Below are 16,998 nucleotides of genomic sequence, written 5' to 3' on the forward strand. Positions count from 1 at the left end.
TCCTCAGTCCTGCCCAAAATCTCTAATTTCTATAGTTATCATGCACTATTCAACGTCCCCCAATAATTATCCCCTCTTTTACTGTAACCTCCATTCTAGATTCAATCACTAACTCAACCAGAACTAATATTCCATCCAACATTCCCCCATACCTTTCTCTTTGCCTACACTCCTATCAATCCATGGCAGGGAAGGAAGTCCAAACCCCTGCTCAGTTCCATTTTCTCTCCCTAGTTATCTGGCCCCAACAACCTGGTTCCTCTCCTAGACCTCTCCAATAAAATCCAACTCCCTCGTGCTCATCCTGAGTGCCCCCACCTACAGTCATCCCCATTGCCAAAATCTCTTCTCTCCATTCCTTACTGGCCCAACTTTCAAAATAGTTTCCACTACACTGTACACATAGTATTCTAGAGAAGTAATGTATTGTTCCTTTAAATCTCCAAAAGTACAGATACAGTGCTGGAAGTGGTGAAGGAAAGAGTAAATATTTAAATGTCAGAATAGCTTTTTCCCAAAAGCTGGATAAATCCATTACCATAAAAGTTAGTGGTAAAGTTACATTACCTGCAGATTATATCATTAAATTTCTGTCGTAAGAGATGCCCTTATTCTTTCTTTCTCACTTGCAGATATAATTAAAATACAGGAAATCCTGAAAGCTTCTGATAGACAAACAATCCAGCTGCTACACTCTAAAGGCCATCTAAATTAATCAAAGCTTAAGACAGACATGAAAGAGACTACAGACAAAAAGTTGTATATAGAGAGTTTAAATGTGAAAATATCCTTTTGTCATTTGAAGATATTACAGACCTTAGTGAGTTTTCCTCTGCTCTGTGGCATAGAGGGATAAAGTCTTGGCTATGACTCAGATAATCAGAATCTGAAAAATAGACTGGGAGGAAAATGGAAGGTCCATTCAGCTGGCTGTTGCTAATGATAAACACAGCAGAACAAATGGGCTGAAAGTTGATTGGGCGAGGGCTGATGGTCACATGGCATGGGCAAAAAGCACTTAAGAGTTTATTTATTTATTTATTTATTTGCATTTGTTAACCGGGTTGGTCCAGCTGGGTAAGAATTACCCATTTTCAGTGGAGACCCGAGGGGAAAAGCCCCAAACAGACATACAAATACATATGAATAGAGACAAATTAACAATATTACAGAGGAAAACAATATTATGGGTACAATGGATAAGAAAAACAAACAATGAAAGTTTGAGAAAATGAGTAAGGTAGGCCAGAAGCATGCATGCAAAAGATTTATGAAAAGGTGTTCTGAGCAAGATCTCTGAATTAAGTTAAAGTAGGCAAAGAAATGATGATTTAGGTGTGGAGTTGGTAGTGTGGGAGTTTTAGGTGGGAGCATGTGAGGGACATTCCCATTTGGAGGAGAGATGGGAGAGAAGCATGGATTTGAAATTGTTGTGGTTAGGTATATTACGTAGTGGTGTGGGGAGATTGTTCCATAGTTTGGCTATAGTGTGGGATAGTAGTAGTTTACCAGTTGGGTGGATGGGTTTGTGTACATGCAGGAGGTTTTGGCCTGTGGATCTCAGGGTATGGGTAGGTGTGTAGGGTGTTAGAGATTCAGCAAGAGAGGGACATTCTGCTGGTTTAAAGATGAGTTTGTGGGCTGTTGTAAGTTGTAGGTACTTTAGGCGGTTGTGGAGTTCTAGCCAGTTTAGGGTGTGTAGGGAGTGACAGTGATGGGAAGAGTTCTTAGAATTGGTTGCAAATTTGCAGATTTTGTTGTAACAGGCCTCAAGTTTAGCACGGAGTCCGAGTTGTAGGTTGGAGAATAGGGGAGCACCGTACAAGAGAGAGGGGAGAAGGAAGGTAGATGCAAGGGTATGACGGGAAGATGGAGTAAGGTAGTAGTTGTGTCTGTAGAGGAGGCCGATTTTCTGGTGGGTTTTTTGATTGCTGAGAGGATGTGGGAGTCGAATTTTATGTTTTCATCGATGGTAATGCCAAGTAGTTTGGTACTAGGAACGATTTCAAGAGGGGTGTTATTGTGGCTTTTGATGGAAAATTGGACTTTGTGGAACTGGGAAGTTTTAGTGGGAGTAAATATCATTAGCTTTGTTTTGTTGGCATTTAGGGCCAAGTGATGTGATTGCATCCATGATTCAATTTTGGAGAAGGCTGTTTGGGTATTAAGTAGAAGTTTGGAGGGGCAGGAGGCTGAGCAGATGATAGTGGAGTCATCTGCATATTGGATGACTGAGGCTTCAGGGAGTTGCTAATTTACATTCTGCAGCACCCTTAGCTGGATAAGAAGATGGCATCATCTCCACCTTCTATGAATCTCCTTACTATCCTGCTCCCAAATTCCTGTCTGAGTAGCCATATGATCCACTTAAGGCAGCTACATGAAGTTCTGATGTCAACTTGCAATGTATATTGGTAGGTCTCATAGCACTCAATAAGAATATACTAATAATATGGCCACGTTGTGCTCATCATCCTAACTATATACATAGTATATACATGGTTTAGTTTCATGTTCTCAAAACGGACTCGGTCAAATACACTTCCCGCGAAGTCCGAACCTTGAATTCTGACAATGTCGAACACTGACAATGCGGAAGTACAAATCTCGCCCCCATCTCGACCAGTGTTAACGCTCGTCCCAAAATCACAACTGATTTGTAATTCAGCATTACCAGAGTTCAACACTGTCAGTTTTCGCACACACATGTGCAGAGATACTCATACACCATCCATCATACTTAGTACCATACCACTCAACTGTCCCGATTTTCACAGAATGTCCAGATTTTTGCCTCGTATTTTTGGTCTGTTCCTCATAAAATGTGTCGTTGTCTGAAAAATCCTTGAGGGTTGAAGTCATTAAATAATGATAGATATTTGCGCCTCAGACTTCATATCCTTCAGAAAATAAATGCCAATTCAAAACCTATTATTCTAGCAACATTCTGAGTATAAGAGCAATTCTTAAAATTTGTCCCATATTTTTTGGGCCTTTGTCCCTCCAGTATTTTTTACCTTTATCCAGATTCCTTGTGCTAAGAGATCAAGAGGTATGCTTAGAAACCATAATCATTGGTTCTGCTGGCACATTGCTACCAAGCACACAATGTTCAGAGGATATGCCTTATGTACAAGTACTATTGTCACACTATCCTGTGACAGACAATAAAAATGCATCTGTTCAGGATGTAGAATCATTGCAATGTCAATACTAACTTATATTGCTATCACTATCCTTTTTATGTTAGATCATATGGTGATTATGAGTTATCTTGGAAAACTGGACAAATTTGAACACAAACACTGTAAAGAATTACCTGCACTAACTTCAGTAGCATTTATCTAATTCAGCAAAACTAAATACAGTATATTAAGTACTAAGCATGCCCAAACAAAATGCACATAGATGCACATTATTTCTTAAAGTGAGAGAGAAAAAAGGTGACAGTCGAAATACTACTTTGAATGCATCACTTAGTATAACATCACTACTGTGCGAGTGCTGTGTGACATCATTAGTGCATGAGTTCTGAGTGACATCATCAGCCTGCAGGTGTTGTGTAATATTACAATTAAGGAGATACTCTGTGACTTCTGTCTGCAGACAGTGTTATACTGTATTAAGCAGAAGTTTCTTTGTGACACTGTACATCTGCAAGTATTTGTTGCATCGTCAAGCAGTGAATAGTAATGAAATTATCTGCATATTTATGATAACAGCTTGCTGTAACTGTCTTGCATCAGAATGAACCCATTGCAATATCTTTTCAAAGACAGTCCAAAGCATCATCAGGAGTCTGACTGTACTATATGGCATGATCAGTCCAGAGACACACTGACACATCATCAGTACAGAGCAATTCTGTAATACCATCAGTGTTCAAACTGTATGACACTGTGGGTCTGCAAGTTCTTTCCATCATTAGGCTGAAGCTACAGTGACATCAACAACTGGCAAATGTTTTTGAGACGTCATTGTTCTGTAGGCAACTATTTGTATCATAAGAAAGTCTTTAGCTGTCCAAATAAAATGCAGATGTCAAACTATGGGATAGCACCTGCAAGTAGGGTACATAAGGGTGACCACATTCAAAGCAGAAATGTACATGAATCCACTAGATGATGGAGATCAATTATGGTATCATACTCCAAAATCAGGTTATTGGGTTTGATAACTGTGCTGGCTGCAGTGCTTCAGGTACACAGAGTTCATAAGGGTGTACCTTATGCACAATCTCTTTGATGATAATATCCTGTCAGACAATCTAAAGCTTCGTCCATTTAGGGTGTGATATATTTACCATTACCTAAATATGCAAGCTCATGCCTGTTTAGTGAAATGTCATAAGAAGGGTTCAGCTATAAAGAAATGAACAGATTTGGACAGAAAACATACACAGCTATCTACATATCTGTTCAGTTATGCTTTTTATTTGGGGCATAATACAAGGCAAAGTCATTTTTGAGAAAATACTTTAATAGTCTAACGCACTGAGGGAGATGGTGTGTGTGTGTGTGTGTGTGTGTGTGTGTGTGTGTGTGTGTGTGTGTGTGTGTGTGTGTGTGTGTGTGCGTGTGAGTGTGTGTGTGCGTGTGTGTGTGCGTGTGTGTGTGGTGGGGAAATGTAACACTATTTTCAGGTAAGAGGTACAAGGTAACTCATACTGAAGTACAACTCTCTTTGTTTAATCATATTTATACATTAATAAAATGTACTGTACAAATGGATAAAACAGTTGCAAGACGAGCACAGTGGTCATCTGCACTCTTTTAAAGAACACTCTCTCTAATCTTACTTTTTATTGCATTATTTAACAGACTATAGCTCTATCAAATCTGCAAGAGTTATTTGGCACAGATGCAAGCTAGAGGCTGCTGTCACTTTAACAGTGATGCTAACCAGTCACCACTGGAATATACTGATGACATCACAGTTCATCAGCACTCATTCCCCTCAGTTTTAAAGAGTGGACATCAAAAATTCTAATGCTTGTGGCAATGGAAGTGTTCAAACCTGAGCGTCTACAGGTATTTTGATATGCTGCCATATTGTTTTTTATAAATATACAAGTCACACTATATATTAAGGTAGAAAAGAAACAAATGTAAGAAACTGAACATTTTCTGTTTAGCCAGCTCTGTACTGCAGAAAAAAGGATGGTTCTCTGCTTAAAGCCACAGTTATCTAGATTTAGCTACTAAGTTTGGATGGCAGAGAAGATGAACAGATGGATGGGAGTGGATGCCTGATTTTGGCTACCATGACCTCATGTGCAAAATGGGAAAAGGGGTTGTGGCTGGATGGATATGGGGTAGGAGAGGATTGTACTGCAGATAAAAGGGTGGTTCCCCAACTGCATTCCCAGCAATGGTTCAGCTACTAAGTCTGAATGTCAGTGAAGCTGGACAGATGGATGAGAATGAGTGTGTGAGTTTGGCTCATGAGGAGCCAGGAAGGTAGTTTAGCCCAGTGGATGCCTGCCTGCACTAAAAAAAAAAAAAAAAAAGGACAAGGAGGTCCATGTAAACTTGCTAAACAGTACAAAGTGTTGCAGCTACATCTGATTTGACGATGAACTCTCACAACACACATTTATGAACCGGTATTTCAGGCTCCACTTTACTGGAACACTTGTTGACTGCCTCCAGGAAGGAGTATTCAGAATATCCCATCCCTTGCTGAATTATTGTCTGCCCCGCCCAGCTCTTAATCCCACCCCCCAATGACTTACGAGGCTCCAAAAAGTGGGAAATGAGGGACCAATATGGTAAATGGTGCATGATGATTGCAAGGAAAGTGGATGTAAAAATCTACTGTATTTCTCTGGTAAACAAATTTCTCGGTAGGTGCTAGGTATTGTATTTGAACCCCCAGAGATATCATTCAATTAGGAAGTTTCAGACTGTGTGCCACTTAACAAAAATAACCCATAAGCTGTCTGTTAAAAACAGCAAATAATTTTCTGCATTTAGGACCTAAACATCAAGATAAAAAATACAATATAACTAAAGAGTACCACTTGTGGGTGTTCAGTTCAACTGGCTGCAATACATTTTTTCTTTAAGCAAGCTTGACAGTGATAACACAAAAGCCTCTTTAAAAATGCTACAAACTAGTACAGTGTCACAATAATAATAAAATAAACTTCACTGATATACTGCATGAATGCAAATGCCCTTACGTTACTGCTTGTACCATACAACAAACAGAAACTTTTTCATTGCAAGAGAACATTTGTGTGACTAAGTGTTGCAATACAATGGGCTTGTTTAAAAAAAGGAATAAATATGTTTTTTAGATAAGATGAATGGGTAATTATGATAATTACTATCCAAACGGCTCTGAATCGAGATACACCTAGTCCCAGCTACATTTACTTTCTCAAGCTTCATCTTCTTGGGAAATTCACAGGCTTTAGGTAAGTGAAACATATAAAGGTAGAAGTATTATGCATCCCAAATAATAATAATAAAAATCTCAAAGTCAAGCCAAGAAAATATTAATGCGGCATATAGTGCTGCCATAACTAGTCATCAGCTTTACCTCAAGAGGAGAGATGTCCCTAAACTTTGCACAGTAGCAGAAGTTGTAAATCTGGCTCTCAGTAAGCTGATCCCAGCTCAGTACACAAGTATTAGCTCCAAGAGGAGTGTTAAAAACTGAGATTCCACCCCTTCCCAGTTTTTTTTTTCAAAAAACTGGCCAGCATTGGGTTACCATTTATAAATATGATGCTGATAATATTCTTAGACTTGGAAGGCTGAAAAGCAAACTGTTTTAGAACTCCCATAAGACCATTAATTATAGAGTCTTCTTCAGTTATGTTTTTATAGAAACCCGTGTCTATATGCAAAATGTATTAACTATCAGGAAGTCTTTTGTAATACCTCATACGAAGTACACGTCACATTTATCTGAATTCTAACATATTAAATCCCCATTAGAAATGCTCCATTTCATGCTCTCAGTCTGGTTCAAGACGTAAATGACAGACAGTAAAGTATAACATCTCATCTGAAGGGAAGCATACCGAGTTCATGAGGCAGTTCCTCACAGAGGATTGCTATGGAAGTGCTGAGTCCCTGGAGAGAAGATACAGTGAATGAGGCACCAATGGCAAGTCCGTCGATGAAGTTGTGCAGAGCATCCCCAAGTGTGATCATCCATGCAACAGTTGCAACTCCTGACAGCTTGTGTTTGTGATTTCTTGTGGGTTTCTGCAACAGTTGGAAAACAAAGCACAAGTATATTTAATAACAGACAGATCACAGTATAGTCGCAACAAAACAAGCTGATTATTATATATAAATTCTAAATAGCTGGAACTGTAAGAATTTTTTGGAAGGACTGAGTACAGCAGTGGTCATCAATAAGTATGATATGGGCAGAACAATAACTCAGTGGTTATGATCTGTTACAATCTGTCTCATACTGCCATCTTTTGTTGTGCAGTCCTGGCTTCTACTCGTCTGGAGTGTCATGTATTTATCCATGTCTATATAGACTTTCTCAAGGTGCTCTAGCTTTCCTCCAACTCCCAAAAACATGACAGTTGATTAGTTACTATAAAAACTCTCCATATATACTGCATTTACTCCCATCCAAACAGGTTATGACTGAAAACAGTTCAAGCCAGACCAGTTCACTTACCCATTTAACAAGTTAAATTAAATTATCTATAGCTATGACATTGCTCCGATGCATACTGGATTTTTTTTTGTCATGACTGCTGTAATAGAAATTCTTTTCAACTACAAAATTCAAACTATAAATAAAAATGTAAGAGTTCACAAGTAAGTTAAGTTTAAATCCAGTTACCATGAAAATACGTATAGCTCACGTGGAAACAGAAATGTTGTCCATGTTATTCCTCTAAATCTGCTTGGGAGGGGGACTCTAGGTATTCTATGGTTGGGGTAGTTGGGGACCACTACATAAGAGGATTATTGGTCACGACTAGTGAGTGAGATCTTCAGACACCAAGACAGAAGACAGGAATAGTATGAAAAGGAATCTGATTGTACTTATCACGATGAAAGGATGGAGAAAATGTAAAACATGAAACCTGAAAAAAAAACATATGAAGATAGTAGCCAGGCCTCTGGTATACATAAATTTGCACAGAAAGAGTAAGACCATACCTCTCAACCTGGAAACATCAAAAATCTGGACAAAGGCCCATGAAAAGTAGGTACAACTGGCCAAAAATCTGTACAATGATTAACATAAAGTTTGCATACATAATTATGTAACCCCACTCACTTCAATGGAATTGTGGGATACCAACATTAAAGACAAATTGAAGAATAGACAAAAAAATTAAACACAAATTATGACCTCTCATATATCATACAGAATTTTTATCCTGAAATGGATTATATTTAACGTAATGTTACAGTGCATGAGCATAGGTGCTATTGTGAGTGGAATAGTATTAAACAAAGGCATTAATCCTTCCCCAGACCAACATCCTGAAGGCACAGTTAGCTAATCCCTGCATTTTTGTGAAGTTTTGCTCACAGCCTAGTTTCCTGCAGTTTAAGGAATACATCACATACGACATATATTTAATACCATTCCTTCCGTTAAGTCCACACAATAGTAAATAAAACAACAAGAAGAAAAAGCATTAACTAACTGCTAGACTGCCCTTGCAGGGACAAACATTACCCTGTCTACACATTAACTGCTATGATCATCTGTCCAGCCAATTCTATTTTATGGTACGGTACTTACTTTCCTCACTTGCTTAGAGAAAAACAGCTCTTGTACTCACTTTCCCCACTTATCTAGAGGAAAATAGTTTTTTATTCAGGCATGTCCAAGGGTCTGCTCCCAGCGTTCTCTCCTATCTGATGAATCTGGGCATCTTGGTGCAATGTAGAAATGTTCTCATGTACACAGACTACCCTCTCCTCCTACCACCCAACACTACATCCTGTGAGAGATGCACTTATCTAGCCAAACTGGAAGTAAAGCTCTCTCCAACCAAGACTGAACTTAACAGTCAAGAGGAGAAGGTAAACACTTGCACCACACCACACTCATCACATAGTCTCACTAAATCTACATCACCAAAATCCACACATAGAAACATAAAAACATTTGTGGAGGCTCTCAATAATAATCTCAAGCAACAGAGACGTCCACAGCAGAAATGCAAGCAACCTCCACCCCCAACACAACCCAAATGACACACAGCCTGCAGACTCAGTGTGCCACTCAACCACAGCCAGTAAGGCAAAACAATGTACACAACACACTAGTCATAGGTGACTCTATAGTCAGACACACTGATGTCCCACTCACCAGGCTAAACAAGGAAAAGGTTACTGTCAGCTGCCTGTTGGGTGCCAGGATCTGCCACATAACCTACGCACTCAGGTCACTCCACAACAAGTACAAATATGACTCTGTCATTGTCCATGTTGGTGTGAATGAACTGAGACATACCTCTCTGGACTACATGAAAAGAGACATGGAAGAGTTCTCCCATCTTGTAGCCCAGGTAGGTATGACCCTAGCTTGAGTAGCATTCTGCCATCACCCAGAATGATGCCGCAGTACAAGGACAAAATGATTGACTTCAACAATTGGCTAAGCTTCTGGTGTCATTCTAAAGGGATCCAGTATCTGTCTGCCTGGGATGACATGGTCAACAGACCACGATGCTTTGCCAGAGATGGCCTGCACCTGCCACCCCTGGGATTCCGGATACTGGCTAAGGTTCTTGCCGCCCCTATAGTGCCTTTTGTAGGCAAGGTAAAAATGACAAATTCACCATCGTAACAGGAACAGGCAAGCAAAAACTGAGAATGATGCTACTCAATGCTAGAAGTCTAAATCTCAAAATGCCCTCACTCGAGGCACTCCTTAAAATGGAGAACATCGATATCTGTGCGGTGACTGAGACCTGGTTAAAGGCTCCAGAGAGCACCCCTGCACTATGGGCTCCAGAGAGCACCCCTGCACTACCAGGCTATAACTCATACCACACTTTTCGACCATGTAACCTGGACTGGAACACCAAAGGTGAAGGTGTGTCCATATTCATTAAAGATATCCACACCCCCAGGCTAGTTGCTCAGCATAATGCAGCCGAGGTTATCCAAGTGCAACTAACTCTGGGAAAAACTGCAATCTAATTGTAGCTTGCTACAGATCCCCCACCATGCCCCAAGATTCCCACTCCTCTTTTCTTGATGTACTGGAAAATATTAGGGTTCAACCAAACACCCTAATAATGGGTGATTTCAACTACCCCACCATTAACTGGGAAAACTACTCTTGTACCAACTCCTTCATTCAAAGCTTTCTGGAATTCATAAACTCCAATGCCCTGGATCAACTTATCCACACCTCCACCAGGGGCAACAATATCCTAGATCTAGTCATTACCAACATGAGTGACTGGTGTTCCACACCTGAAGTCAATGCCTCATTGGTCCGATCCGACCATAAGCTAATTACCCTAGATATCCACATCCTGCCCCCACCCCCCATTAAGGAAACCAGGAAAATTTCTCCAAAGCCAACTTCATGCTTCTTAAGACAGAAGTGGTGAACTTCATGAGACCCATGCAGATGGACAATACAGTTACGACTACTGAATCCTACACAATTGCACTTTATAAGCACTTACACGAGTGCATGGATCGTGCTATCCAAAACAGAACCAAGATGCTATCCACCAAAAAAAGGAAGCCAATCTGGTGGTCCCCTGCCATAAACAAACTGTACAACAGAAGGAAGAAACTGTTGCAAAAGAGAGTAAAATCCCATGAGTGGAGGAGCTCCCTGGTCAGCCTCAGTAAGAAGCTGCAATCCCTGATAAAAACCTCCAAAGCTAGTTATGGAAACAAAATCGCCACTGATTCTAAAGACAACCACAAAGCTTTCTATAGCTATGTCAAGAATCTCAATGGCAACACTCAGATCTGCTCTGAGTTACAGCACAATGGCACTAAATATACAGACCCAACTGATATTGCCAACATCCTGGCAGATAGGTTCAGTGCTAACTTTACCCCCATCTCACCCCCTAAAGAGCCCATCTCTATACCGGAAGAATGCCAAGTTCCTGTAATCACGGCTGCACAGGTAAAAACCACACTCTCCAAGCCAAGAACACAGCATCCATGGGACCAGACAACATCCCAGGCTGTGTTCTACATGAACTACATGACGGACTGGCACCCCACCTAAGTACCATGTTCAATCATAGCCTCACCTCAGGCTTTGTGCCTGCTGAATGGTGCACAGCGACGGTTGTCCCACTCCACAAGGGGGGAGCCACCACTGACCCCGGGAACTACCGCCCCCTTAGCCTGACCAGCCTGGTCTGCAAGGCCATGGAACGCATCATCATGGAACTTATAAACAAAGACATTGGTAATCTCAAAACTCTGGACCCCACCCAGTTCGGGTTTGTAAAAGGCAGATCATGTCTCCTAAATCTGCTAGACTTCTTTGAAGCAGTCACCAAAGCCGTAGATGAGGATAAGGTGGTTCACACAACCAATATAGATCTTGCCAAGGCTTTTGACACCACCCCCCACTCTGGAATTATAGATAAACTCACTAAACTAGGTATAAATCCCTATATCACAAGATGGGTTGCCAACTGGCTCACTGACAGAACCCACACTGTGAAAGTAGCAGACTCCAAATCCGACTTCAGACCAGTGACAAGTGGAGTACCACAGGGTTCAGTCGTGGGTCCTCTCCTGTTTGGTATCTACTTCTCTGAAGTACAGGCTAACACAGAAGGTCTTTGGTTAATGAAGTTCGCAAATGACTGCAAACTAGGAGCCATAATCGAAACTCCTAATGATGTGAACATCCTACAAAAGGGCCTCACTGAGACAGATGCCTGGTGTCAAAGCCATGGCCTCAAGCTCAATGCCAAAAAGTGCATTGTCATCCCCTTTGGTAAAAACTCTGTACGCATGAATGACAACATAGGCGGTAGCATACTTAACACCGAAAGTGTGATAAGAGACCTTGGGACACAGGTGGACAGTAGTCTCTCCTTTGATAATCACATTGCCACAGTAGTCAGGAAATCCTTCTATGTGACACACCTCATCACAAAAGGTTTCTCATCAAGAAATAAAGAGGTCATTGTTCCCCTCTACTCATGACTCATTAGACCCATTATAGAGTACAACTCCCCTTTTGGTATGTACCTCACAAGACATCTACAACAACTGGAAAGGACGCAGAAATACCTCACAAAGAGGATTACCAGCCTCAAACAGATGCCCTATGCAGACCGTCTCAAAAAACTCCAGCTTTACTTCATCGCATATTGCCTACTCAGAGGTGGTCTCTGCCTAACATACAAAGCTATGTCAAACCCAAAACTTTTGGACATGCTCCACTTAAAGAAATCCCTCCAAGCTAAATGCTCTAGGGACCTAAACCTTGTCACCACAATAAACAGAACATGCCAGAGGGATAGATTCCTGTCCCAGAGACTTCCCATACTCTGGAATAAACTACCTATCTATATCAAACAAAGCTCCTCATTAGCACTCTTCAAGAAAAATCTTGATGATTGGATGGGAGATAAGAAATGCACCCCGGGGATCACTTCTGTGGCTGCTCGACAGTGAAACAGGAAAATAATTTTCTTGGGTGGCAAAAGCCATGGTACCTTTTTGGCTGGGCTTGTATAGGACCCCGGGCCGATAGCCCAGTACCTACCTATGAACCTATGGATAGAAGTTGTGCAATTACACATCACTAAGCAATGCCTTTAAATTTCTCCAGCCTAAGATTCATCAGCAATCTCTAATTTCATTTAATGGTAACCTCCCACAAAATATCTCTTCTCAGGTAAATATCAACTCATGAAGACATCACTAATACTGATCACTGATACTCTACTCAGAAATGTCACGGGAAGTGCATAGAACAACCTACCCTCAGGAATAAAGGTTTTTATATAATCACTACACATACAAGGTACACTGCCACTGTTATGGACTGTTCTTACTCTCTCATCCTTTCCCACTTTTCCTTTTGTAGTACAACACCTGCAATTACATCATATTAGTTCTGTACAATTTACAAAGAGATACATGTGCTAAAACAAATTACGAGCTTTACTCTGCTTATTTTCCTGACTCATTCTTTATATGACTAGCAATTCACTCAGTATATACCACTATTGCTGTTCTTAAGCCAGCCATATGCACATGTAAAGTACAATATTACTACAGCATTTTGTTCACTACATTGAGTTCTTTGGATAACACTAGCCTCTGTAGTGTATGTCAAGTGTATTTAGGCAGAAAAGTAAACTACTAGATTATATAACGGTATATGTTAAACCGAACTTTGAACATCCCAGTCAGCAAAACAAACAAGTAAGTAAATAAACAAACTCCTAGCTGCTGTTAATGTTACTGGAGTCCTTCTTTAAATACATAAATGCCTGTATAAACCTGTACTGCCTATTATACAGGTATACGGAATAAGTAAAGCTATATTTTTATAAGCAATTTACTGCAACATACTTAAGCAAGCAGTACATTTTACACATATAAATCTCAAAAGACAAAAAAACCTGTCATCACACAGCCTCATCTTTTGCCTTAACGTTATACGCCTGTCCTGCACCAAGACATTATGTTATGATCCCCCCTTTTCTCTGTAAACAAGTTTCTGAATTTATGAGAAAATGAAATCTTAATAAAATCTCTTGTTTAAAAATTCAACACTAATTAAAAAAGTTAGAGGAAGAAAATTACACGGACCGGTATGTGTAAACACTAAGCAATCAACCCAACTGGTACACAGTAACTCCCTCGTTTACTAGCTACACAGAACTGTTTGGAAGATTTTTAATCCTGGATGAGAGCCATAGATGAACTTTTTATGAAAGTTATTCTGCAACACCTCAACCGACGTGACTTGAGATTGGCCCTGGGTTGTGAATGCAAGAGAGTAGGTGAGACACTGCAAGAAGTTCCTGAAAGTCAAGAGGACACCAGAAGGCTGTGCAACGTCTGAACAGCAACTACTCCCTTTGCTCTCTGAAGTTGGTGCATATGAGTGAACTCCTACACTTGACTCGTCTGAGCATCACCTGTTTGCATCTGGAATGTAGGGTTTAGCAGATGGCTTTGCACAGATTACTGACGTATCATTTTAACGTGCCAGTCATCTGTCCTGCACTAGGCATAGGATTTTACACCAGTCTGTCACCCACCATGCCGGAGGAGATGAACATTTCAGAATTTCTGGCAGTAACCTGTGACCACCAAGGACTTGAAGTGCACATCTGGTAGTGTCTCCAGCCCAAATTGGGTGACTGCAGGAAGAAATACTGTGCTTGCCTTGGAGGAGGTAAGTTAAAACCCCAATGGGAGCCAGGAGGGAAAAACAGAAAACTGAAAAGTGCATGTCAACTGAAGTGCCGCCGGGAGTGCAGACGTATATCTAGAGTATCATATATTAGTATCACACATACTCTCATCACATGCATGAAAACAGCAAGTGGCTCTAATTTTTAAATATAAAGAAGCGTGCATCTGCAGAAGATTGCCAAAAAGCCAAATTCCTTTTTCTGCAGTTTCTAATTTAATTCTTTTTTACTTTTACTAGCTGGAGGTTGAAGTAGATTTTCTCATGCTAATTCCTTCCTGTGTATAGGCAAGGCGGGTTCAGCGTCTCGGTGGACAATGACTCTCTCTGCTCAGTATTTGTACACTGTGGGCAGGCTAGCTCTGCTCAGTGCTATGCTGCTGTTATTAATTATTTCTACCAAGCAACCACCATCCAATTCAAAACAGTACTGTCCATCCAAGTCTACTCAGAGTCTGATGCCATCATGCACATTGCCCCTACATGTTGATGACATTGCGGGATGCATGATGATGTCAGATGTAATTTAAATAAAAATAAAAAATCGGGAATCAAAGGGGCCACTCATAAATTCATGGCACTACATTATTTTGCCCTCAAAAATGGTAAGTACAGAGGAATTCAGTACGGCTGAGAGGTATGCTGGAGTAAGACATTTGTGGCAATGGACTAACAGATGTGTGGTAGGATGGTGATCCTGACAAAAATGGGTATGTGCACTTTTTCATTACAGAAAATGGAGGGGGTGGCCATGTTCTACTTTTTCAAAACTAGGTGCTTGAGCATCTTTGTAGCTTAAGTTGGCTGCTGCTTGTGCTCAAACTAGAATATGAATTTGGCAAGCAGGCATGGCTAGGGAACGCTACTTATGTTTGAACTTGAACATGAGTTTGGACAAAGCAGCTGTGAAGAAGTAGCAGATGGGGGGAGGGGTTGGATTAGGCAGTGGGAAGGGAGTTTTAGGGTTAGGGAGCGATCAGGGAATTGAAGTTTAGGGAGGGGGTGTGTTAGTTTAGGATTAAGAAGCGAGGAGTCAGGTTTGGGAACTGGGTGAGAGTTTTAAGGTTTGGGCTCTGATAGGACTATGTAGTGTATTGGGTCAGGTGTTGGGAGGGGTATGCAGGAATGGGACACTGGGCATGTGGGAGTTCAAGCACTTTCTTTTTCAAGCAAGTGGCAGCAAGCAGATGTCTCTTTAGCTATTAGAACATGGGCAACTGTACTAGACCAGGGGTGGCAATTCTTTGCTTTTGACATGTAACTTCTGAACAGCAACTATTCCCTTTGCTCTCTAAAGTTAGTGCATATGAGTGAACTCCTACACTTGCCTCATCTGAACATAGAATTTTACACCATTTTGTTTTGGGCAGATTAGTAACAAGACATCTGGTTAAGCAGCAGATCTACAGCCTCATGTGGTTATTCAAAATTCATGGCATATAACCATAGAAACCCCACCACAGGATCTAAGTTTACATTCAGACTGAATGATTACTTATCCCTCTGCACAACCTAGACTGGAGCTTTACATTTGGGCCTGGAAGCTCAGTGTACCACTAAGGGTGAGATGTACACTGCTTCTGTTCAAGGTATACAGTGAATGTATTTTACTGCCTTTGGGGGAGGTAAAGTTGCCATGAAAATATGATTTTATTTAACTGTAACGATATACAAGAGTGTAACAAGCTTCTTTAGTGTGACAGCCTTCACTCATACCTCTTATTTGCCACTAATGTTACAGAACACCTTTGATTTTACTTTACATTTTCACCCTGTCCCTCAAAAAATTTGATGTTCTGGTAAATCATGTTTTACAGTCAGTGAATAATGTCAGAGATTAGAGCTTTACGCATCTTATTGCTCAGAAAATGTACACTGATGGTGATCCTGTTGTTCTAGTAACTTCTTAAGTGGTTTAGAGTAATGTTTAAAATCTGCCCCTGATTCTGGGACCACCCCTTGTTCGGACATGTTGAACAAAAAAGTTGAAGTGTATGATCATGAAATATATGGCATCGTGGTACTGTCCAAATTAATTTTTCTCATATCTAGTACATGCTAAATATTTAAATAAATATAGACTTTGTACATACAATTACTACACTAAAAAATTATTTTGTGTAGGGCTTGCTCCAATGGGTTCTTCATTTATTACTACGCTATGGACTGTTTAAGTGACTCTAAAGGTATAGACAAAATAATGGAAGCTGTTTGCTCTAGTAATGAAATTTTCACTAATGTGGTACTCAGAAGAAAGAAAGAAGTAAAAACTAAAAAAGACATGAAAATATTTCAGAGAATGAAGTATTAAACTGAGGAAGATAACTATGAAAACTTAAAATGTAAACAGATGAGTGAACAGTACAAGAGTACGGTTATTGGGTAAGATGAATAAAAATAACACAAAAAATTTGTTTTAAATTATATTGCACTGCATTCCCACATGCTTTGTAATTTATAAAAAAGGATGGAAGAAGAGCAAAGCATATCTTATGCATTCATGACACACACAGTAACTAAGCAGGGGACGAGCAATGCAAATGAAGGCCAAAAGTACATTAAATAGCATGTCACAGCCATGCACGTAGCCCTCAGAAATATCAAAAGTGCAAATAATGACAA

The 16,998-nt window shown here is 40.3% G+C and overlaps 1 protein-coding gene across 1 annotated transcript in view; it reads right to left on the reverse strand.

The window, feature by feature from the left end:
* Positions 1 to 16,998, reverse strand: part of SLC39A8 (solute carrier family 39 member 8) — an 895,133-nt gene that overhangs the window by 138,733 nt on the left and 739,402 nt on the right. Inside the window, exon 7 of the mRNA XM_044062117.1 lies at positions 7,034 to 7,220. Within this exon, the coding sequence (XP_043918052.1) occupies positions 7,034 to 7,220 (187 nt within the window). The remainder of the gene's footprint in view (positions 1 to 7,033; positions 7,221 to 16,998) is intronic.

Source organism: Protopterus annectens, chromosome 2.part1 (assembly GCF_019279795.1).
Source record: "Protopterus annectens isolate FY-2018-M chromosome 2.part1, PAN1.0, whole genome shotgun sequence".
Lineage (NCBI taxonomy): Eukaryota > Metazoa > Chordata > Ceratodontiformes > Protopteridae > Protopterus > Protopterus annectens.